Genomic DNA, 25,364 nt, shown 5'->3' on the forward strand with positions numbered 1-25,364 from the left:
TGGCCGTGCGCTTTTCAGAGAGAAGGCCAACTGCTGTCTCTGAGGCCATTATTAGGATGGGTGCTGGGGTGGGAAGACGTAGAGGGTTTCCAGATGCCGTCCACTTTCCTCTGAGCTCCCAAACGTTGTGGCTTGGAACCAGCCGATCCTACAGGCAGTGCGGAGGGTGAGGTGACGGCTGGTGGCATTCAGGCCAAGGCCACAGAGCCAGGAGAGGGTGGGGACCTGGGCCGGCCCGCGGCTCACCACTTCCTGCTCTCCCTGGGCAGGCCCGGCTGGCGCAGATGGACTCCAGGCGGTTGGGGAACTGGATAAGGGCCCTCTGCTGGGGTCTCTGCCACCGTGCAGTCGCCTGGACTTGGCGACTAGAGGTGGACCCGCAGTTCACGAGGCCCTGGATGGACGAATCCAATTCCCCTGCCGTGGGCTGCTTGGGTTCCTCGGGGCCCAGCGCGCAGGCGGCTCTGACCTCTGGCACCGCTCCAGGCCCCGGAGCCTAACATCTGTGTCCAGAAATGCCCATCAAGAGGGTGGGGGAGGCGTGTGCCCTTGCCCGCGCCCATCCCCCGAGTTCCGGGAAGCGCCCTCTTCTCTCCGGCCTAGCGTGCCAGAGGCGCCCGGCCACGAGATCGATCCCCCGCTCCGGCATTGGGGAGCCCCCGCGCCCCGCGTCGCCGCACCCCCGGGTGCCAGCCGCAGTACCGCCCGGCGCCCCGCAGCGCCGACTCGTGGCCGGGCAGAGCCGTCCTCACTCCGCGCCCCCCACCCTAAGATCCACCCATAACTAGGGACTCCCCCCCCCCACCTCTCCACCTTCCCCGAGCTGAGCTCTCCTCTCCTTCCCCGCCCCGCCCCGTCCCGGCCGCCCTCGGCGCCCCAAGCCTGGCGCCCCCACCCCGCGCGCGCGCCGCCTCCCGGGGGCGCTCGGGTCGCCCGGAGCGGCGCGGGCCGGGGGGCGCGCGGCGGCGCCGGGCCCGGGGCTTGCGGCTGGGGGCGGCGGGCGGCGGGCGATGGCGGCGGCGGGCGTCCGCGGGCGGCGGGGCGGCGGCGGGCGGCGCGAGGCGCCCCTGTGATTGGCACAGCCCGAGCCGGAGGAGGAGGCGCGGCGAGGGGAGGGCGGGGAGGGCGGAGGGGGCGGAGGAAGGGGGCGATCGCGGCGATCGCGGTGGTGCCGGCGGCCGGGCGCGGTGCCTGCCACCTCCCTAGACCCCCGGCAGGACACCGGCGGCCGCCGCGGGCCCAGGCCGGGAACGACACGCAGCCTCCCGGCGCGCGGCCCCGGCGGACGGCGGGTGGCGGCGGCGGCGGCGGCCCGGACACCCGGGCCGCGCCGGAACGGGCGGAAGGATGCTGGGGAAGAAGAAGCCGGGGGTCGCGGCGGGCTGCGGGCGGAGCGGCGATCTGCAAGCGGACGAAGCGCAACGGAACAAGAAGAAGAAAAAGAAGGCGTCCTGCTTCTCCAACATCAAGATCTTCCTGGTGTCCGAGTGCGCCCTGATGCTGGCGCAGGGCACGGTGGGCGCCTACCTGGTGAGTCCCGCCGCCAACTCCGCCGAGGACCCTTTCCCGGGTCCGGAGCCGGCGGGCACGGGATAGGGGGCCTGCGGGCACCGACCGAGGCGGGCACGGGGCAGGGGCCCTGCGGCGACCGCGGAATGGAGAGGGACGGGCGGGCACGACGCGACCTCGGCCCTCGAGTGGTGCAGAGGCGGCCGCCGGGCGAGCGAGTGAGCCGGGGATTCGTGCGGGACCCGTGCGCCCTGGACCGGGGGCCCCGGGGGAGACGGGCAGCGGGCAGGTGGGCGGGCGTGCGATCGTTCCTCTTCCACTCCTGAGAGCGCAGCCAGATGGTGAGTTCGGTTGCCTCCTTGGGCAGGAAAGGTATGGTGGGGACCCCCTACACGTGCGGGAGAAATGCTAGTTTAGCATCCTGCGTCCTTTAGTCCAGCCTGCCTGCAAACCAAACCCCTTTTGCATCGTTTTCTCAGGGGGGGGTTTCTTTATCCACTTGCCCAGGGCAAGGGAAAGGACATTTTTTTGTTTTTAAACAGCTTGGAGTCAAAGGCCAGGGCTGCAGGGGAGTGGGTAGATCGCCTCACCCCTATCCCACCCGCATCCTTCGGCCCCTGAGATAAAGTTGCAGCTGCTGAGAGCAGCCTGGGAGTTTGTGTAGTTCCCGCTACCCACTCTTCAGAGCTCAATTCCCCACCATCGTCTCTCGGCCCTGCTAGGGGCTTTGCATCTTTGTGCACAATATGTATCTCTTTGGTGTGCTCAGGAAATGGTTATGCACGCGGAGAGCCCCTGGGCGCCCAGCATATCGGAGGGTAGAGCTTGCAGTGACTCAGCATTGCCGGGGACCTACTTGGTGGCTGTCACCTGCCCGGTTCAGGTGGTCCCAACTCGAGTTCCACGCCCAGTGGGCTGCCAAACCTGGCTCCAAAGGAAGGGATGACTCACAGTGGATACCGTTAGAACCTTAACTTGGCTACTGACCCGAAACTAGAATCAAATGGCAGGCACTGAGGAGTGCTACCAAGCAAGTTTGGTGGAATGGGACAGCGTGTCAGCTCTTGGATCCTCATAGCTAGAGACTGAGCCCTGCCCTGTCTGATGTGTTCATGAACACCCGCTCTTCCCTGCCCTGGGTTTATGCTGATGAGGGCCAGATGCTTGGGGGGTACACACTATCTTTCCTGAACCATCTTTTAAGAATCCCTTTTTATTTAGGGAGGAGAGTGCTGATGGTGGGATGGTCCTTGGTTGTACTCGGTTCAGCTCCATTCCTGGGGCTCCCCCACCGAACCCCCCCCCAGGGAGTTCATAAATATTATGCATGCTGTACACCCCTCCCTCTTGTCTTGGGAAGCGACAACATGTGTTGTGCATGTGAAGCCTGATGTCAAAAGCACATTTTGTGTCGTGTGTTATAAAGTCACTGGTTTTTGATCCGTGTGAACACATAGTTGCAGGCAGTGTCGGTGACATTGAAGTTTGGGGAACAGCTGTTTGGAGCTTCCTTGCGGAGAAATGCCGGGTGCTGGCAGCTTACGCCTGTCATCATAGGCTACTCAGGAGACTGAGATCTGAGGATCACAGTTTAAAGCCAGCCAGGGACAGGAAAGTTCATGAGACTCTTATTTCCAATCAGCCAGTAAAAAGCCGAGAGCGGAGCGTCAGTGGCTCAAGCGGTAGAGCACAAGCCTTGAGGGAGGGTGTCAGGCCCCGAGTTCAAGCCCTTGTACTGGCACAAAAGAAAAAACAACTATTGAGAAAGGTACATAGGGGGCTAAGACACACGTGCACATTTCTGCAGTGTGTGCATCTGTATTGTGGGGTTGGTGTAGAAGGGGGTGGGTTAGTATCCTAACAGCTGCCTCCAGTTTAACCGTTGGTGCGCCTTGAGCCAAGTGTGCACAGTAGCATGCATTACACACATGTGCCTCATGACTTCTCACTCGCAGCCATCTGAGGGTTTTAGGCAGAAGAGAAGCTGGGCCACCCCCTTCCCCCATCCCTCCCAGGATGGGAGGTTGGCTTCAGTCCTGGGACAGAGCACAAGCGGCGCAGGCAGAGGAGTTCAGTCCACCCGGTAGCATCATGCTGCCACTGTCAGCCTTTACTGATGGAACGCCTGATTGGGGGAGGGGGCGTGGGTAACAGGAGCCCAACAGGTGTCTGGCATAAGGTGGAGGGAAGCCTGGGAGTAAATGGACAGGCCTAGAAAATTGAGTTTATTTGCATCACTCCTGAGTGCAGGTGGGAGGTTGACAGGGCTCTGTGTCTCTGGGTTGCCCTTGGCCTTTCCCTTGCTATCTTGAACTCAGAATAAATAAGCAGCTTGCTAAGGTCGCTGTGGTCAGCCTGCTCTGGGCTTTGCTCTGAGCCACTTTGCAGGTTTCTCTTGGTTTGTCACTTGGGAGGTGGCAAGAACAAGTTTGCTGCGTCTTCCTTCAGCCGCGAGGGAGTTGTATGCACATCATTGGGAAGCTAGGGCAGGCGGGGTGTTGTTCCTTTAACTCATTGTGGCTTTGCTAGGAGCCCTGACATCCAGCGTCTATGGGCATTCACACAGGCAGGGCCCACGTGCAGGATGCGTGTATGCGTGTATGTGTGTGTGACACACAGACAGCCAGAGCTCTTGGCATTGTCCACTAGCCGGGCCCTCTGATGAAGTGTATTTGATGAAGGCAGGCCCTGGACATTCCTAGAGGTTGCCTTCCATAGGTAGGGGCGGTGGGGGGGGTGATCACAGATTCAAGACCAATGGCTGTATTTCCTATGCGATGCCACACAGCTACCAGAGTTTCTCTCCTCAAATGCCTTTTCTTTTTCTTCATGTTGGGAGATGGCATTCTGTCTTCTTCTCCTTCCTCCCCCATTTCTGAAAAGAGTTTTCCCAGTGTCCTCGGCGTGCCCTCTGTGACATTGGTGTAGGTTCCCACACTGCGCTACAGAGGCAGAAATTTGCCTGGGATTTGAGAAGCCACTTGGAAAACCTGCCCAGGGAAGGCCTGCAACTTCTTGCCTGGATGGCAAGGACTATAGGGGCATGCAGAAGGACCCGGATGGTGGTATTGATAGGTTATCCTAGGACAAACCCAAGTCAGCTGTGACTTGTGGAATCGGTTATGGTTCCAGGTAACTCAATGACAGACAAAGCTCAGGTAAGTCACCTGTTAACGGGGGTATTACTTTAGCTGTCTGGTTCACTGGGTCGTACATTTTTTCACCTAAAAGAGGAGCCTGCTTTGCTGAGTGGTATAGGGAGAGACAGGGAAGAGATGAACTAGGACTTGAGTCTTTTTGCAAGGACGGAAGCGTCTGCTTTAGTCTCGGCCTGCGTGGCGTGGGCATAGGGAGAGGAAAATCAGGCGGTGTGGCTGTGTGTTTGCTTTGTGAGAGACCCCTCTTTGAGGTGTTTCTAACCCTGCCACCAGAGGTAGACCTGCACAGAGAGGTTTGTGATATTATCAAATTACGGAGCACTCGGGAGGAGATAAGGGTGCGGACAGGAAATGAAAACCGCCGCCACCCCTGCCTTACATACCAATGCGTTTGTACTCCATCAGGGTGGAAATGGAGACCGGGCTTCTCTGGTTTCCTGGCTGAGGCACCAGCAAGCTCCTCAGAGGCAGAGGTGGGCATTGCTTTATTTAGGGTCACCCTGAAGTGGCTCGAAGGTTGGGGGGACAGAACAGTGACACAGATGACTGAGTGTGGCTCACGAGGTCCTGCCTCGGTGCTCTGAAGTCACTTACTTTTGGGTTAAAGGACATCTGGTGGGCTGGCAGTTCGTGGCTGTGGCGAAGCCGCCAAATTGGTCTTGTGGTTATCGGAGCGCTGATGGCGCATGCCTGCAATCCTAGGGACTCAGGAGGATGAGACCTGAGGATCATGATTTGGGGGCCAGCCCAGGGAAGGAAAGCCCGTGTGACCCCTTTCTCCAGTTAGCCACCAAAAAAAAAAAAAAAAAAAACTCAAATGTGAAATGGAGCGGTGGCTCAAGTGGTACAGCACTAGCTTCGAGCTTAAAGCCCAGTGTGATGACAAAGGGGACTGTATTTTACTTAATCATATTATTTGACAGAGCCATGCTTGTTCCAAAGTCCCTGCCTCGAATGGTTGAAAATAAAATTCCTCTCAGTTTTTGGTTTTTGTTGTTGTTGTTGTTGTTGGTTCGTTTGTTTACAGCTCAACTGAACATGTTGAGCTAATACTCATTGAGGGAGAAAAATTGTATTTCTGGAAAAAAAAAAAGAAATCCTTTCCACCCGCCTTGTGGATGCTCATTGGTTTCTTTGGGGTGTTGTTGGTGTGTCTTGAGAGGAGAAGAAGCTGAATTAGCTGTGGTGTGTACACACGAGCTCATTCCTGAACTTCTGCAATGCTTCTCCCATTCGAGTCTCCCACCTTAGAGGAAGGACAACAGAGAGGTCGCCCTGTGCTGTTCACCGTGGCTCTGCCTTGCATTTGCAGCTGCTGTTCACCACCTGTCCGAGTGGCCTCTTCTTCAATGTCCCTGTCACGCGAGCCAGCGCCGCCCAGCGCAAGGATCTCAGCATTTAGTTCGCGTCTCTCATGGCAAACTTGTGGGGTCTGCTTTGATCAGGACCGGTTTCTCCCAGCTCACCTGTCTGGGTGTGGGGGTGTTGTATGGACTGACGAAGAAGGCCTTGTGTGCTCCATAAATGGAGGGACCCAGCGTTTTCCTAGCCACGCTCCTCTGCCTCCTTCCAGTTCTTCAACCACTGAACTTGCAGACTTTGCTACCTACATCCCTTGGTGCACAATGCTCCTGATGTTTTCAGGTACTTTCTCTTCGCTTCTTTTTAGCATAGGGGTCTCATGTTCTGTATATTACTATATGTATACACAGTATATGTATGTGTATATATATATTTACATATCAGTGTATAGGGTTGCACACACACAATACTGTATGCGGCACTTGTTGGGTTTTTTCCCCCTAATTTGTGCTGATACAGGGGCTTGAACTCAGGTCCTTGTGCACTTGCTTAGCTTTTTCTGCCCAAGGCTGGTGCTCTACGATTGGAACCACACCTCCACTTCTGGCATTTTGCTGGTTCGTGGAAGGTAAGAGCCTGGAGGAGGATCTGCTCAGGTTGGCTCTGAGCTGTGTGTGATTCTCAGATCTCAGCCTCCTGAGAAGCTAGGATGACAAGTGTGAGTACCATTGCCTCACTCACTGGTGTTCAGCATGTCTTCCATATGGACTAGAGTCCAGGCTCTTCTAAGACAAGTTGGTAGCCATGTTTTTCAGCATCCCAGAAAAACTTCTGCTCATCCACCCCACAGGAAGATGGTACTCATGACGGTTTGCATTGCATTTTCTTTTTTTCTGGATCCTTGTCCTTTAAATTTGTGAGTTTTTTTTTAAAGTTTCCTGTTCCTGTCTCTTTTATGCACAAAATAGATAATAAGAAGGGGGGAAAAAAAGAGTGGAGTTTCCGGCCTGGCTTTCTTGGAGAAGAGATCTTGGTGTGTTTCATGTGCTCCAAGTGTGTTTGTGAGAAGAAGAATTACTCCTCAGTGATGAAAACTTCAGGTTAAATGATTCAAACTCCCTAGTAGAGATGGTGGCCGTCTCAGGCAGCCAAAGACCCACTGGATTCGTGTCAGAAGACTGGTCGCTTATCCTCTCTGTGCCTTGCACTCTCGTTTCCAGTAGTGCCATGAGACTTCACCCAGTCAGGACATGTAAAGCTCCGTGGACACTGCTCGGCCTGCACAACCCAATGCACACCAGTGCTATTTTCACCAGTATGCTTACACGTGTTACAACAAAAGTGGCAATGAGGCAGCCCCAAGGGGAAAGGAAATGATTCCACTCAAGCTTCGGTGTAGGCCTCATTGAATTGCTCATTTATGTACTTTGATACTCTGCATGAACATTTTTCCCTCCACTGGGAGGCAAAAACTTTTTGAAAGCATGAAATACGGTAAATACCAGTTGCTATTCCTGGGTGTTGGTTACAAATAGAGCAATCTTTTCCTTCCTTCCTTTCCCCCACCTTCCCACCCTCCCTCCTTTTCTTCCTTCCTTTCCTTCCCACCTACCTGGCTGCCATATTGGGTTTGAACTAGGCCTTGGGCCTGCTAGGCAGGTGCTCTATCCCTTGAGCCACATCTTCAGTCTCTTTTGCTTTAGGTTCCCCTACCCCCACACCCCCAGGTAAAGACTCTAGGTGTTTTTTTTTTTTGCCCAGGGCCAGCCTCAACAGCATGAGCCTTCTACCTATACTTCACTGCATGTACTGCCATGCCCAGCTGATTGACTAAGATGAGATCTCTTTCCTGGATTGGCCTCAAACTGCAATCCTCCTAATCTCTGCCTCCCAAGTAGCTGGGTTTACAGGCGTGTGCCATTACCCATGGCCCCACAATCCATTTCATCTTCAAGATGACGAATATGAGCCCTGTGGGAGAGGACTCACCCCTGTGATGGCTATGTCTGTGGGTCTCTGACATCTGTGGCCCCTGTGCCTTGCTTTGGGACATCTTCAGGATCTGTCACTCTAGGCTGTAGTAAAAGATGGAACATCTGGACTTGAACGTGGATCTGCTCCTTACCAGCACCTGTGGTAGGACCTCTAGCCTCAGTAGCTCACCTGAAAAATGGGGACAACGATGTCTCAATGGGTGGTCCACAGGACCCCAGGGTCTCAGATCCCGTGAGTGGCCTGGGTTTCTGTTTCCCAAATCCATGCTCTTACGCCACATACCCCTGGAGGTGAGGCAGAATGGCCACTTCGGGAGGCCCTGAGATGACTCTGGGTCAGGGGAAGACTCAGGGACATCTGTGATCAACATCTGCTGCCCTCCTCGAGGCCTCGAAGCAGATGCATGATGGAGCAGGGCAGAGGGGCTCTCCGTGTGGCCTCACTCGCTGTCCGTGGCGTCCCTTCTCCCAGTGCTTAGGTCTCATGGTGGTGATTGTTTCAAAGCAGAACTTCTGCCCAGTGCTGGGGGCCCATACCTAGAATCCTACCGACTCAGGAGGCTGACATCTGAGGATCGGGATTTAGAGCCAGCCCAGGCAGACACATCCTCAAGACTCCCATTCTCCAACAAACCAGACAAGACGCTGGAAGTAGAGTCATGGTTCACATGGCGGAGCGCCATCTGGTAAAAAGACCGTCACTACCCGTGGCTGGTGGGAGTGGACCTTGCCTGGAAATCTTTGCCAAGAATGTTCTGGAGCTCCCAAGAACACATCTAAGCTGGCTGCGGTGGTGACTCTCAGTGGACGAGGGTGTGGCAGAAGGGTTAAGCCCCTGCACCATTCTGTGCGTTCAGGCCAAGCCTCCAAAGCCCAGCCCTTGGCCCTTCCCTAGGAATCCCCGGATGATGAGCCTGACCATTGCATTCACCCTTGGGGGTCACCCTTGGGGATTCTAAGTAGCTCTGCAGCCAGTGTGGTCTCCCTCTAGGTCCACCTGGGCTTCCAGGTGTGGGGAGGGTGGAGAAAACAGGCAAGATGCTCTCGGGGAATGGCATGGAGCAGAAGAGCAGCCGGTTGTGTCTGCCATCGCTTTCCATGCATGGACAGGAATCCCGAGGAAAGTAGAAATGGTTGTTGTCTGTCGTTATTGTTGTTGTTGTTGTGTTCTGTTTAGTTTTTCTGTCGGTCCTGGCGCTTGAACTCAAGGCCTGGGAGCTGTCCCTGAGCTCTTTTGCTCAAGGCTAGTGCTCTACCACTTTGAGCCACAGCTCCACTTCCGGTTTTCTGGTGGTTCATTGGAGATAAGCGTCTCATGGACTTTCCTGCCCAGGCTGGCTTTGAACCACTATCCTCAGATCTCAGCCTCCTGAGTAGCTAGGATGACAGATGTGAGCCACTCGCACCCAGCAATGGTTATTATTTTTTTTAACCTCCACTTCTGCAGCTGCAAAGGGAGAAGCATTTCAGTGGGGTTTTCTCAATGAACAACTATGGTAAAATAGTGGCCATTATCTCCTCCACCCCCTTTCCCCGCCTTCAGTAAAAGCTTGTGGGGAACAGGGATGTGCCTTCTGTCGCTGGGGGCTTTTTCTCTCTCCTGTCCTCCGTTGATTCCAATGAGACACGGCCACGTTGGCAATAAGTAGAGTTGGGATTAGAGGGCAGCCCTCCACAGACTACAAAAGCTTTCAAATGCCACACCTGAACAGCGCGCGTGTTGATTCTCCCTTCAGGGAGACCCAAGCACTGGAGCCCCACTCGGCCCCACATGGTTTTTCTATGGAAGGTTCGTTGTTGGGATCCAGCCTGCACCGTCAGGAATGGTGGCGGTTAGTTCATCCCTGCGTCGGCTTCATTGGAAGTACTGTAGATCTCTATGGTCACCTACCTCCGTGGTCTGGGCTGGCCCTGGCTCCAGCACCTGCTCCCGCTCTGCCCTCCAGGGGACCACCTTCTAGGCCTGGGGAAGGTCCAGGTCTCAAGGTGGCAGAGAGTCTGGTTTCTTGATGGTTGTTACAGATTGCTTGAGCATGTCAGTGGTTTTCAGCAAATCCTGCCTTGTTGATTGTGATCAATGCCAGTGTAGTTCCAATTGGTAAAGAACTATGTGAGGCCTGGAGTTTAAGTGCATGTGCGTACATGGGCATGTGTATACACACACACACACACACACACGCACACACAGAGACATACACATTAAAAAATTGTTTCTGGCCAGGCACCAACGGCTCACGCCTGTCATCCTAGTTACTCCAGAGGCTGAGATCTGACATTGTAGTTCCATGCCTGCCTGGGCAGGAAGGTCCATGAGACGCTTATCTCCGATAAACTACTCAGAAAAAGCCAGTGTGACACTGTAGCTCAAGTGGCAAAGCACTAGCCTTGAACAAAATGAAGATCAGGGACAGCACCCAGGCCCTGAGTTCACATCCCATAATCAACATACACCTCCCTCCCTCCCCCATGCAATGCAATATACTATATATTTTTTTTCTTCCCCATTTTTTCTTGTGGTGGATCAAAGCCAGCACCCTGTGCTTCTTTGAACCTTTGCGAATTTTGATATCTCAGGGATGTTCCAAAGCCACCCCCACTAAGATTTGAAAGAGCAACAATGCGATGCGGCATTGTAAACGCCTCTGCCTTTCCTGTTTCATTAGGGATGAAAATCAGGGCACAGAGTTAACACCCAAATGTGCCGCCCCGCCCTCCAGAGCCGGGGGCCCCCAGGAGCTGGCAGGTGTGAGCAGATACACAGGAAGTGGAGACAATGGTTATATTCTGGGTCATTCATGATTATAAATAAACAAATATAGTTTTTTTAAAAAAAAAACTAAAACTCCCGGATCTGAAACCTTTTTAGGGCTACATGAGAGGACAAGTGGAAAATTCCATGATGTCACGTGGGATTTGTCGCAGTCCAAATGAAGGCCCAGGGAGAGAGTGCCCTGCAAAATGACCTCTCCCTGTGTGCAGGCAGGCGCTCTACCACTCGAGCCACACCTCTGTCCCCCCCCCCCCTTTTTTTGCTCTGATCGTTGTTGAGAGAGGGCCTCGCTTTTTAACTTTGGTGGTCTTGGACTGCCATCCCCCTTCTTTTTTTTTTTTGTCCAGTCCTGGGCCTTGGACTCAGGGCCTGAGTACTGTTCCTGGCTTCTTCCCGCTCAAGGCTAATACTCCGCCACTTGAGCCACAGCGCCGCTTCTGGCCGTTTTCTGTATATGTGGTGCTGGGGAATGGAACCTAGGGCCTCGTGTATCCGAGGCAGGCACTCTTGCCACTAGGCTATATCCCCAGCCCCTCCATCCCCCTTCTTGATGTCACTGAGCTGACAGATAGATGTCCGTGGTCCTCAGCTAGCCTCCAGCTTCCATTCTCCTCACCTCAGTTTTCTGAGTCGCTGGGATCACGCGTGGCTGGGACTAAACATTTTAACTAGGAGAAACTCAGCTAGTGTGTGTGTGTGTGTGTGTGTGTGTGTCCGTGTGTGTCCGTGTGTGTGTGTCCATGTCACTCACTGTTCCCACCCTGGCATAAGCTAAGATTTGCCTTTCCTCCCCCCTTTGCTGAAGTCCTGTCTGATTCACAGAGACCGAATGAGCATTTCTCATTCCCCTCGGTGGGATGATCCTAGGTTTGGCCAGGGACCGGCAGCCGTGTGACTAAACATGTACATTCCAGTGTCAGCCATCTCCAGGGATCTGGGGGTGGGGTTGGACGGAGGCGATTCTCAGAATCTCTTGGCATAGGCTCCTTTGGAATAACAAAAGAACAAAACATCTGCCGGTTGCCGGTGGCCCATGCCTGCAAACGTAGCTACTCCGGAGGCTGAGATCTGAGGATCACAGGCAAGAAAGTCCCAAGACTCTTTATCTCCCATTAGCCATCAAAAAGGCAGAAGGGGAACCGTGGCTCAAGTGGTAGAGTACCAGGCTTGAGTTACGATAGTGCCTAGGCCCTGATTTCAAGACGTAGGACACACACACACACACACACACACACACACACACATACACACACACGTCTGCCAAACAAATTAAATTTGACAACTTCCTTAAGTACTGGGAGAAATGAGGCCGGCGTGGAGTTTCTCTCTCCTGAAGGGGGAGATGGCATGTTTATCAGTTTTGCATTAATGACTCATTCGTGTGAATGCCTTCCGCCCCGGGCCAGGCAGGGGCCCAGTCCTCTGGAAGCTTTAGGCCTGGTGCAGTCTGTGCGCAGGGTGGAGCGTGGGGTGGATGGGGAGGGGGGGGGTGGTGCTCGCTAGGGGTGAGGCTGGGTGGACTGCAGAGGTGGATGCTTGGGGATGGTAGAGGTTGTTCTCCACATTGGTCAGGGCAGATGCGAGATCATCTCGTGAGGATCTGCCAGGCCGAGCGCTGGGCACCACGGGCAGGCCGAGCAGGCATGGGAAGGCACCCGTGGAGCGGGACAGGCTGGGAATCCAGGGCCCCAGGCACACAGAAGGCTCTGCAGCCCCGTTAGTGTGGGGCCCTGAGACAGGTGGGCCCTATGCCTGCCTCTCCCTGCATTCAAGTGCTATGGCGGGGAGCTCGCCAGGCAGCTGCTGGAGGGAGCCAACATCCTGGGCATGCGCACACCGGGCTACGAGCCACTGTGGCTTCCTCGCACGGTGTCGCCAGGGGGGGACTGAGCACCGGAACACTGTGCTCACCAGCACAAGGGTGGGCAAGGAGGGAGGGTGACTCTGGCGTCCCAAGGGACTCCTGGCTCAAGGACACTGTGATACCTCTGTCCTGATCCTCTCTCTGGTTATCGGCAGACTTAGACTCCTGCAAGTTGAGCTAAAATTAGGAAGAAGGTCAGATCGTACTTGGCAGCTGCTTTTTTTTTTTTTTTTTGGTTAACACTTTATCTTGGCCTTAGATGTATCCATTCCAGATAACTTGAAAGCTGGTCACAGAACAAACTGTGTTCACAAGCAGGGAATGTCTCCAAACAAAAAGTGGGCGTGCAGTTTACAGCTTACACACTGGGGAGAGAGAAGGAGCCCCCGCCCTCCAGAACTTCCCTCTCCACTCTCTTTTTTTTTGGGGGGGGGGAGGCCTGACAGAGAGCTCAGACTGTACCCCTTCCTTAGGACCAGAGCAGGGGGTGATTGCTAGGTGCCCTGGAGGCTGGAGGCTCTAGGCTGGAGGCTGATTGGGATTTCTGTGGTGTAATTTTCTTCCCCTGTCCCCCCCCCCCCTCCACCTTTGGCTTCAAGACCCAAGGAGCAAAGTGTCTCAGTCTGTTTTCTGTTGCTGTAACAAATAACCCAGGACTGGGGAATCATTGATAAAGGAGAGGCTAATTTGGCTTATGTCTCTAATAACGGAAAAGTAGAAACCGCCTGATGTCGGGGCCCCTGGTGGCATCACCACGTGGTAAAGAGGCAGGAGAGGAGGTGAGATATGGAGAAGGGCCGCATGGATGGAAAGACTTGGCCCAACCACAACCCACTCTTAGGAGGTTGATCCTGGTCCCACAAGAACCCACTAATCCCCTTTGAACACGGTGTACTCACGAGCCTGTCACCTCGGACCCGCCTCTTCCAGGACCTGCCACCTTGGATGCCATCATCTTGGGCACCAAGATTCCAACCCATGAACCTTTCCACTAAGTCACAGGCGGAAGGGATACTGAGTCAGGTTGGGAGACGTTCTAGCCAGCCGAGCACTGCCCAGGCCCCTTGCGTGTGAGGAACACATCGCCCAGTTCTGCCGTCAGTGTGAACTTCCAGTTCACGCCTGTGGAGTTTTCCTTTCTTTACTTTTAAAGCACTTTATCAGCCTCCATCATGTGCCTATAGGCCCATAAGGTCCAGTGAATCAAATCACCCCTGCATCTTCTTGCCCCTCGCCCCCCCCAGATCAGTGGCATCTAGCTTCATTGTTCTCTTTACAGACATGACATAGAATGTTCATTTCCCTCCGTCCTCTCTGTTCCCCCCACCCTCGCTAGTATTCATACCCCACTCTCATTTTTTTTGGGTCAGTTGTGGGGCTTGAACTCAGGGCCTGGGTCCTGTCCCTGAGCTCTTTTGCTCAAGGCTGGAGCTCTACCACTCTGCTTCCAGTTTTCTGGTGGTTCATTGGAGATAAGAGTCTCATGGACTTTCCTGCCCAGGCTGGCTTCGAACCGTAATCCTCAAACCTCAGCTACCTGAGTAGCTAGGATGACAGGGGTGAGTCACCAGCACCTGAAGCATATACCATATTTTAATCAGATTGACCCTACCTGCTCTCGTTTCCTCTATCCTCTCTAAACCCATTACTGAGCAGCTTGCTCTGTAGATTATACTTGATGTGTCTTCAAATGTTGTGTGCCTTAGGAGCACCATATTTGGGTTTTTAAATGTTGCTTTTGAGTCCTTAATGTATGGAACTCATATTCTCTCTCTCTCTCTCTCTCTCTCTCTCTCTCTCTCTCTCTCTCTCTCTTTCTCTCCCTCTCTCTCCCTCTCTCCCTCTCAAGTTTCATTACATAGCCCAAACTGGCCTCTAACTTGAGATCCTCTTACCTCAGCCCACTGAGGGAGGACTGTGATTCCAGGGGAAAGGACACCGTGCTGAATTTGAACTCATAATTCTTTATTCATTCCTGTGGCTCCAGGATCTGAAGGAAGGACTCTTCCCCCCTGTGGGTGAAGTGTTCTGTTGGGCTGAGTTCTTCCTCTTTGCTACTCTGTGGTTTTCTTGTCTTGCTTCCAGGAGTCTGTGTGTACACATGCCTGTGCCTTCTAATGTGCTGGGTTGGTTGGTTTGTTGTCGTTTACTTTATTCTTGCCCTAGGAAGTCAGTCTGGGTCTTTGTTGCTCAGTGTAGATGATTTCTTGATCTAAAGCCTTGAGTTTTTGGTTTATTTTTTCCTCCCTTGCCACTAGGACAAGTTTGCAAGCTGCTTTCTGCTTTCTATAGCCGGAGGCCGGTCCCGCTCCAGTGGCGGGAGCTGAGTCATTTTGGCTGGGAGACAGACAGGGCTTGGAGCAGTTGCTTCTGGAATCTTGGAAATGTCCTGAGAAGTGGGTTTAGCCGTCCTGTGTGCAGGCACACAGACACACCAGAGTCTTTCATGTACCCACAATTTTAGGGAACTAGCACTAGATGCCTGTTGAGGATTCCACGCCGGGGTTACTCCACTACCCTCCGTGGGCGCTTGTCAAATCTTGTGACACTGGGGAATTCTCCTGTGCCTATTCCCTCCTCTTTAGGAACTGTGACTCTGTTGTGACAGAGTTCTTGGTGGTTGTTGTTGTAGATTTTGTGAGGAACTCTCCAGTTTGCATTGGGAAGTGTCTAATACCATTTTATTATTAATTTTTTTTAAATTTTATTTTGGTGCTGGTCCTGGGACTTGAACTCAGGCCCCAGATGCTGTCCCTGATCTTTTTTTTTTCTTTCTCAAGGCTAGCACTCTACCACTTTGAGCCATAACTCTATTTGCAGTTTTCTGGTAGTTAATTGGAGAGATCTCAGCTTCCTGGATAGCTAGGATGACAGGCATGATCCACTGGTGCCCAGCTAACACCATTTTTAAAGACTCTATAATATTCCATAGTCTCCTCTGCCCATCTCTTCTTCTCTTTCTGGATAGTGGGTTTCTTATATTTGTGATTTCTGGTTTCTCATTGCTTTCCAGTGTTTTGCTTTTCAGAGTTCGGAAATGAGATGGGGAGGGGGGGTGTCATCCACCTAAGAGGAAGGCGCTGGGGGTGGATGGGGGGGCAAGGGAGGGATGGCTTTGTGTGGGGGGCAACATGGTGTGTTCCAGAAGAACATAAGTGGGCCCGGTGACGATCCCACAGGCCCCATGGCCTAGATGCCACTCTAAGTTGGGCACCCCCGAGTTGAAAAACACCTGAAGTGCTCTTAGATCCCAGCCAATCTCTCTGAGGCCCATCGTGGCGCCACAGGTGGAGAATGAATTCCGCCTCTTTGAGTGGCTGCTCCTGCTGAAGGCACAGGTAATTCACGTCAAATACAAAGACTGTCGTACAGAATTACCTCTGGGCTGTGCACACAAGCTGCGCAGGGAACAGCGGCAGGGGCCCAGCAATGGGGGGGGGGGGGTCCTGTCCAGATTCGGGTCCCCTCCCCCTCCCCATCTCATTACATGTGCAGGAATGTTCCTAGCTCCAAAGCTACCCCAGTCACTCTGGCCCCAAGCAGGTCAGATAAAGCGACCACGGTCCACCTGTATTTCTGTGTGGGAGATGAGGGAGTTAAGGAACTTGTTTAGCGTCTGTCTGTCAATTCTGTCTTGCTCTAAAATTCCTTCTCTTTCCTGAGGCCGCCCTCCTTTCAAGAAGCAAAAGAAGAAAGAAAGTCGCAGCGGGAGTGAGTGATGTAGCATGCCCAGCATTCTGATGCTGTCTGAACATGTTAGTGCTTGTGAGAGGACTCTCTCTCTCTCTCTCTCCCACCCGCCCTCTCTCTCAACTGAGGGAATGGTAATGAACTTGGAGCAGGACCTCACAGACGCCAGGGAGGGACCTGTCACTTCAGGTGGCCCTCAGTGCCAACGCCCTACCCCCGGCACATTGTCACCTGTGTGTTTGGCTTCACCTGCATTCCTGGTCTGGCCAGCTATCTGCTGAAAACCAGAGGCAATTATATAATACTTCTGCCCTCACCAGTCCCCACAAATACAGAGCACGCCGTGCCATTGCTAGCAGACTCTAATGGCTGTTTACTTGCCCTGCAAATGGTCACTTCTCACGATCTTAGTGCAGAACTACAGCAACCTCACCCAGAAAGTATCCCGTAGGGTTCCATCCGGGCTGTGTGTTAGAAAGATTTCTTCTAGGGCCTTCTCTCTGTCCAGTGGCTCTTGGGTGTCTCAAAAACAAAGGGGAGGAGTCTTTTAACCTCTACTTCCTGTGTGGGGAGCTGGAAATGTTTCTCTTTGTTTATTTCTACCTTAACCTTGCTTTACTAAAACAAACCCTCGCTTAAAAATTCAGCACATCCAACACCATCTTGAAGGTGGGTAGTGTTTCATGGTTTTCAGAATAGTGGCATGAATTATGATATTACACATAATCCTGGGGGTTGACGCAGGTCGTTTCCCTTTCTACTGTGTGTGTGTGTGTGTGTGTGTGTGTGTGTGTGTGTGTGTGTACACGCACGTAGGCTCAAACTCAGGGTCTGGTCACTGTCTCTGAGCCTTTTTGCTCAAGGCTAGCGCTCTACCACTTGGACCACAGCACTACTTCTGGCTTTTGGGGTTGTTGTTTTTTTTTTGGTAATTAATTGGAGATAAGAGTCTCACAGATATTCCTGCCCAGGTGGGCTTCAGACCTCAAGCCTCAGGTCTCAGCCTCCGAGAGCTAGGATTACGGCATGAGCCACCAGCACCACCCAGCTCCATGTCTGTTTTAATTACAAATCAGAGATTACCAAACAAACACAATGTAGGAGAATGTAATACGGCAAATATCCTACTTTCCATACATAGGCTAATATATCCTTTTCTTCCCCAGAACCATCTTTGAGCTCTAGAAATAACACATTACACCTTCAGTATGTATGCCTCATCACCAACTCTATCCACTTCGTTATAAAAACCATGAGTCTGTTCTCACCACTAACAAAATTCCTCCCTAGTTGGGAGGAATCCCCCTCCCCCTCCCCCCTCCCCACCCATCCCCTTGCCGCCTCTGGCTTGATCCCTCCCTGTCTGCCAAGCTGTGGCTCTCAACAGCCACAAGCCAGGTGTGTGATTATCATACGTCACAGAGCCTGTGGCCCTCACGTACCCCAAGTCCCTTCAACCTGGCCAAGAACAAGCCTCCTGATCCCTGCTCTAGAACCTTCTAGAGTTGTGGTCTCAGCTCTGTGAGGCCCAGCTGCCCAGGTAACATGCTGTGTGATGTCAGGTTCCTGCTTTCCCTTTCCTGGCGTGGCCCTTGCCTACCATGCTTTTCCAGTCTTTTCTTCCCGGAGCTGACTCTTCCTCTGACCCTGCCCCCTCCAGACCTTCGGCTAGCCAGTTAATGAGGGGTGCACACAGAGTGGGGAACCGGTGGTCCCATAGCCCCCACGTTGAGCTGTGCTTTGCACTTGTCGTCCTCTGCATAGACCCGCCTGCGTTTTGTGCAGAACCTTCCAGATGACCAGAGGGAGCGGGCCTTCGATCCCTCCCTTGCCCTTTGTGAATGCGGTCTGTGGTGCAGGGTGGACGCTGCAGAATCAGAGGCCTTCCCTCGGTTCAGGTGGCTGGCCACACGCACCAACGACACCCACTAATCGTAGACATTTTGCTTTGCCGGAGTTGTTTGGGGTCCTGCTGTTTGACCCAAATAGATCTGACTCAAGTCCACGGACTGAGGGCCTCGTTTCCTCCATCCCTTCCACAGCGGAACAGAAACCGATTCCATCCCTCAGCCCGTCTCTATCCTCTGCAGCTTCTATCACTCGATTCACTTCCCGATCACTGAGACAGTACTTATCGACCGGCGGACTTGCATTTAATTCTGCTATGAAAGCATCCTTTCCCTTACGTTTTAGGCTGTGCTCCTGACCACTTAAATAACTACTTAATCGCTTAATTAATTTGATGTGAAGCCTTGGGAAAGACTGGTGAAAGCTCCTCTTCATTTTTTATCTTTTTACAATTTTGTTATCAGGTTCTACATTCTTCCCGCCCCCCCCCCCCAACCCCTTAAACACTTAAATTCTTTGAAGCTTCCTTATTAATTCAAGACCTAGTTGTCAAGCTTCTCTGGTTTGCTGGGCACTTTTCCAAGTCCCGTGAAGACAGTTTATCAACACATACAGAAGCCAGGCACAGTGGCTCATGCCTGTAATCCTAGCTACTTGGGAGGCAGAGATTGGGAGAATCATGGTTCTAGGCCAGCCCAAGCAGAAAAGTCTGGGAGAGACACCATCTCAACAGTGGAGGCTGAGTGTGGTAGCATGCATCTTTCATCCCAGTTACGGTGGAGAGTGGAAAATAGGGGGATCATGGCTGAAGTGTGCACTCAGGCAGGAAGTGAAAAATAACCAGTGCGGGAAAGGCTTGGAGGCCTAGCAATCAAGTGCCTCCCTAGCAAATGCAGGGTTCAATCCATTAGGCAAAAGCACTCGCTAAAAAGTTTCTAGATCAAGTTGTGTCATGTGCTAGAAAGGGGCTGTAGAATAGAGAGCCTCGAGGCAATTTGAGACTCTCTATCGTCTGGATCTAGATGCTTCCCCAATGTTAAAAGACTGGTTTTCCCAGCTTGGTGCTACAGAGGAGCTAGGGAACCTGTAAGGGGTGGAGCCTAGCGGGAGGACTTTAGGTCTTTGGGGGAGGGTGTGACCCTGAATGGGATTGTGGGAACAGTGCCATCTCTCCCTCTTGTGCTTTGTCCTTGGGCTATGAAGTGGGCAGGCTGGCTCTGCCACCTCCACGTAGGCCCAGCTGACCCTGGACTGAGAGACATCCCCAAAACTGTGAGCGGAATTAAGTCACTTCTCAGTATGAAGCCGATGAGAATCTGGGGGTATTCCTGGTAGTGACCCAAAGCTGACGGTCTCGAGACCCATCTGCGCAGGAGAGCGTACAACCAGAGGTAGAGAGGGAGGCATCCCTCGGTCCCTCAGGTGTTCCCCCCCCCGCCCCGCTCCCCCCCCTCCAGGCCAGCATTTCAGCATTTTCCCAGAGCTGCGCCGGATCGTACTCCATGAAGCGGCGAGTGGCATTGGGAAGCAAAGCCATCCTCCTGGGGGTGGGGGTAGGGGGGGAGATGGCATCCCAGGCTGGCACAGCGTTCTGGATGGTCCCCAGGACGGCAGGAATCATTCAGTCCCACAGGAAGGACGTCCTAGTCCGTGTCCTGGCTGCTGGTGGGGCAGGTGGGCTCCTCAGGCCCTCGTAGCCCCGAGACCACCCGGCAGGCTGACCTGCCTCCCCTCCAGGGCTCAGACAGAGCCCAGGGTGGCGAAGCGACCCAACAGATCAGCGTTCCCACCCCACCCCGCGCCGCCGCGTTCAAACCAGACCTGCCTTGTGTGTCAGATTATCCAGAACTCTCCCCTCCCCGCCCCCTTCCTCACCATCTAGAGCACCGATTTTAATGCCCAGAAAACAAAACATGCTCATTCACAGAGACATCTAAACCAAGAGATACTTTAAAAAACAAACAAGCACTCACGCCTCATCAGAAGGGGCTCCCGCCAAGCCGAGGAGACATGGCCTTCCATGGAGATTGTAGTTCTTCACCCGCTTCGGAAATAAAAGTTCCCTTGTGTAGGCACAATTACAGCCTGTGTGTGTTGTGCGGGTCTCGGGTCTAGAAGCCCACCTGCCACCCACACTTTGCTTTGGGGCGCATGCTTCTGGCCACGCGCAGGTGTTTAGGATTGAGCGGCGAGAGAGCACGTTCAGTCCCGGCGGCCCCTTTGCCAAAGGCAGCGGCTTCACTTGCTGGTTAACGCAAGGGCTCCCCTGAAATATTTATCCACTTGCCCACCAGGCAAGTGCCTCCCATGTCCCTTACAGCCTGCGCTGCTTGCTGACTATCCTGTAGTTGCTCTACGTGTGTGTGTGTGTGTGTGTGTGTGTGTGTGTATGTGTGTGTGTATTTCAAGCCGCCATCTGCATTTCTCACTTTGAAGTACATTAGTTGCTATGGCAACGCGGATGTCATTGGTGGGGGGGGGAGGGTTAGTAATGTCCATCAGGACAGTATGGAATGGTTTTATTTAACGGCTTGAAATGCATGTGACACTGGGGACATGGAGGATGGCGAGGAGTCGCTGGTGCCATGTGTGCGCCTGAGAAGGGGCTGACAGAAACCATGGCTGAGCATTTAAAAGAAGAGATAGAGCCTGGTGTCAGAGGCTCACGCCCGTCATCCTAGCTACTCAGGAGGCTGAGATCTGAGGATCGCAGTTCAAAGCCAGCACTGGCAGGAAAGTCCACAAGACTTATGTCCAACAAATCACCAAAAACTGGATGTGGAGCTGTAGCTCAAGTGGTGGAGTGCTAGCCTTGAGGCCTAGAGTTCAAGCCCTGGAACTGGAGAAGAAAGAAAGAGAGAGAGAGGAAGGGAGGGAGGGAGGGAGGGAGGGAGGGAGGGAGGGAGGGAAAGAAGGAAGGAAGGAGGGGCGGAGGGAGGGAGGGGAGGAAGGAAGGAAGGGAAGATAAGGAGGAGGAGCAGGAGGCAGAAAGAAGAGAATAACTTAAAGCCAGTAACTTCCTGCTGGAAAGACCATTCCTTCATGCCTAGTCACAAGGCTGTGTCACCGTCTTGCCCTTTTAAGAAGTTGGCTGGGTTGCTCTCTTGGTCCCTGGGAGAGGAGAGGGGGGCAGATGGGAACCCGCCAGGGCCAGGGAGGGGGCAGGCCACCCCTTCCACTGTCAGCAGTGCAGTGAGAGAGAACTTGGGGAGCAGCCGTGTGCCCCAGCTCAGACTCCGCTCCTCTGTCAGCGGATTTGAGCCTGCAGATTGCTGAGGTGGTTGGAGATGGGTAATAGAATCCGTTCTTCCCTCTGCGGGAAGAGCTAGAGCTTGGACTTCATCGTCCTTGCATCTGCCAGCCGGGCATTCTCCCACTGGAGCCACGCCACGCCACCAGTCTTTTCACTTTTGTTACTTTCTTAGACGTGGTCTTGCAGGTTTCATCCGGGCCCAGCTGGGACTGTGGCACTTCTACATGGGCCTTCCCATGTCACACGAAAGACAGGCACAGGCCATGAGGCCCGGCTTGTTGACTGAGATGGGGGTGGCCTCCTAAGTGTGTGCTTGGCCTGTCCTTAGAACCACGATCTTTTTTCGTCTCAGCCTCCCGTGTGGCTGGGATTACAGGTGTGAACCACTGCACCGGTTCCACAATTCCCCTCCTTTCCTAGGTGGCCACACGTTGTGCGGGTCTTAACTTTCCCCGGGGCCCAAGAAGGCTTTGCCTCTCGAGCCCTCTGTCCTGAGATTTCAGCCAGAAGCTCAACATCCAGCTCTACAGTCCTCTCTTTGGGGTTGGTCCCCACCGACTGACACAGCGTGAGAGGCCAGAGACCCCAGCTCCTGGATAGAAGCCGCTCTCCTGCCGGCTTCATGCTGCCCCATCCTGCCTGGTCCTCTGGCTCTGATTTTGAGGCCTCCACATTCTTCCATATCCCCCCCGCCCCCCAACACCTGCATCTCCTTATCCTCAGCAGTCATTTCCGTAGGGAGTTCCCCTCAATTATTCATGATTATCTCATTTTCTGCCATTTCCTACTCCTAAAGTGGCCGTGGGTGATAAATTCCGGGTTGCGATTTATAATCCTCGCTAATTGCTTACGGATCACCCCCGGGGATCATTTCCTGTGTGTTTTGTACCGGGTCTGTGTGCAGAAACTCCAGCTCCGGCTCGTTTCTGAAGTGGAATCGCCGTCTGTGATCTCCCACAGTGCCAGACAACGGAATCCCAAACCCTGGGCCAAGCACCGCGGAAGGCTGCTCCGCCGTGATCTGCTTCATCTTCACCCCGGGCACCCCCAGAAAAGAATCCGAGGGGGACCAGACTCGCAGAAAAAGTCCGGCCCGACCTGAAGCTTTATCATCATCCCATCAGACGTATAATTGCCTCCCAGACAGTCTAAACAATAGTCATGAAGATGACAGGGCTAGGGCTGGGTGTGGCGGTGCCTGCCTGTAATCCCCGCTTCTTGAGAGACTGAAGAAGGAGGATGGCAGTCCAGTTTCATCCTGGAAGCAAATGTGCAAGACCCTGTCTGGCAAATAAGGTAAAGCGAAGAAAGGGGCCTGGAGGAAAGGTTTCAGTAGTGGACGCCCGCCTAGCAAGCTCAGCTCCCTTCCACCTCCTGTACCAGAGAAAAGAGGAGGCATGATAAGACTTACAGTTCCCTCTCACACTGTTCTACGGCCGTGATCTGGGCTGACCTGCCAATCCTTGCAAGTTGAAGAGGATTTTTGCCACAATTAGATGAGGAAGTCAAGGTCCCAACATTCAAGCAACAGTCCCCAGGCACCGCAGCTTCGACATGGAAGTTCCCACGTCAAGAGCGGATACTCCGACCCCAGGCCCTTTTTAGTAATAGTAATAATAGTAAGAAAGAAAGGACATCTTAAGAGCGGGGCACTGTTGATTTCTTTAACAGAGGTTATTTAAATCCCAGAGGCCAGAAGATATGAAATGTTGATGTTTCTAGTGTTCATGGGGGAGGGGGAGGTCTGGTGATTTTCATCGCGCGCATGCGCGCGCGCATCTGTGTGTGTGTGTGTGTGTGTGTGTGTGTGTGTGTGTCTAGAAAGATTGTGTGATTCGATTCTGGTTTTAATTGTGACATTTTCCCTTCTGCATCATCAGAAAGATTTGTTTTTGGGATTAAGTGGGGTTTTTTTTTTTCTGCAGGCCCCATCTTCAAGACATCCTGTGAATATTTTCATGTATTGGCTAGTGTGACTACCTTCCCTTTTTCCTCTCTCTTCCTCCATACTTCCTCCTCATTTCCCTCTTTGTATTCCTCCTCTTCTCTTTTCTTTCTCTTACCTTTCTTTTCCCTCCTCTGTCTTATCCTCCTCTTTTTCCTCCTCTTTTTCCTCCTCCTCCTCCTCCTCCTCCTCCTCCTCCTCCTCCTCCTCCTCCTCCTCTTCATCTTAATTTTTCAGTACTTGGGGTTGAACCCTAGGCCATATGCTTGCTAGGTAAGGGCTCTACCTCTTGAGCAACCCTTTCCCCCAGTGTCTTGTGCTATCTTTTTCCAGTCTGACCTTGGGCCGCCTAGCTACTCATGACCCGAGTAGCTAGGACCATACACGTATGCTAACACACAGGGCTTTTCCTTTGAGATGGAGTCTCCCTGATTTTGGTCCCAGGTGATCTCTGCTTCCTAAGACACTGGGACAGCAGACCTGGGCAGCTGCACCTGGCCTGGGGCCTTTGTTCTTTCAGATGTGGGGACGCTGGGCTCCGGGCGGTTAGCTTAGCGCCTGTGTCAGGTTCTAAGGAGGCCTGGTGGGCTCCCCTAACTCAGGCCCCGGGGTCTGACGCAAGCACCTGCTGGGGGAAAGGATGGAGTGGAAAAGGCAAGAAGAAGGAGAACAGGCAGGGCCACGCCCACCTCCACAGCCCAGGGCCCTTGAATGGGTCGTTTGGGGGAGGGATGTCATGGAGAACAAGAAAAGGGCAGGTGTGGCAGGGGCCGGGGTGGAGGGATTTTGAGTGGGACCACTCCCAGCCCGCCCTGCCTCACTGTGAGGGGAAGGGAGGCTGTGGCCACCACCCCTTGCAGTGTGCGGGGGGGGGGGGGGGGGAGGAGGGGTTCACAGGCCACCAGAGCAGGGGCCGGAGCCTCCCCATGGGAGTCTGGCACGGACAGGATGCCAGCTCTAATCCGCTGCCATAGGCCTCACACATGCCGCCCCCTCCGCACGCGATTCCATCCACAGGGCGTTTGAGGCGATTCCCCCAGTGATGGGCAGCCGTGTGCCATGTAGAGGGGCTCCTCCGTTGCCTTCCGGGCTGTTCCGTTTGGGGGCCCACACACGGGGTGGCCCTTTCTCTGAAGGCCTCGCTTAGGGAGTCCGTTTAAAGCAAGAGCAGCATGAAGTTGTGCAGGTATTTATTTAGAGTCAGGAGTGGGTCAGGCAGCGGGTAACTGGATGTGCAAAGGCCCGGAGGCTGGAGCCTGCGTGTGTTTCAGGTAGGCTTGAGGAAGGGCTGGGAAGGACCATTTTATCTGGAGCAGAGAGAGCAGGGCAACATGGTAAACGTAAGAGGTGAGTGGTGGCTGGAAGACCAAGTTCATCCGGGCCCTGAAAGCCACCCAGGAAGGCTGAAGTCACCCTTGGGGTTAATTCACCTCTCATTTGGTGGTGAAACTGGCTCATTTGCAGGGACTGCACTCACCCCTGCACCTGTGCCTTTGATCATTTTCTTCCATCGATGTGCTCTGCCCTTCATCTCACCCTGCCCCATCCCCACCAGTACCCCTGGGGAAAATTGTTCTCTCAGAAAGGACAGTGACGTCTTCCACGTGGTGTAATAACAGGAGACTGGGTGCAACCATCTGAGTTCAAATGCACATTCGGTCCCGGCTCGCTGTGTGCTCTTGGACAAATTCCTTCACCTCTCTGTGCCTCTCTTTCCAGATCTCCAAACAGGTTAGCAATGCCAGTCCTACGCGGACGCATCGTATGCCAGGATTTAATGAGATAATGTTTGCCAAGAGCTCCTCATCCAGGTCTTGGCTTAACATCTGGGCTCAGGGGATAATTAGCTTTCTTAGTAGAATCTTGAGCAGCAAAAAAAAAAAAAAGAAAAGAAAAGAAAGGCAAATAAATGCTTGAGCCAGGCTGGGTCGCCCTCCGCAGTGATCTGGGCTGGGCAGATTTCAGATACTTCAGGAGCACACAGCCCAAGAGGTTTAACAGCACCTCCATTTGTGATCGCCTCACAGGGCT

The 25,364-nt window shown here is 53.6% G+C and overlaps 1 protein-coding gene across 2 annotated transcripts in view; it reads left to right on the top strand.

Annotated features, from left to right (window-relative positions):
- The first annotated feature begins 1,163 nt into the window (after positions 1-1,163).
- Slco3a1 (solute carrier organic anion transporter family member 3A1) overlaps positions 1,164-25,364 on the top strand; it is a 126,429-nt gene continuing 102,228 nt past the window's right edge. For both annotated transcript variants that reach the window (XM_048368601.1, XM_048368600.1), the window contains exon 1: positions 1,164-1,530. In XM_048368601.1, coding sequence (XP_048224558.1) covers positions 1,348-1,530 — 183 coding nt within the window. In that variant the 5' untranslated portion in view covers positions 1,164-1,347. The remainder of the gene's footprint in view (positions 1,531-25,364) is intronic.

The sequence above is a fragment of the Perognathus longimembris genome, chromosome 20 (assembly GCF_023159225.1).
Source record: "Perognathus longimembris pacificus isolate PPM17 chromosome 20, ASM2315922v1, whole genome shotgun sequence".
Taxonomy (NCBI): Eukaryota; Metazoa; Chordata; class Mammalia; order Rodentia; family Heteromyidae; genus Perognathus; species Perognathus longimembris.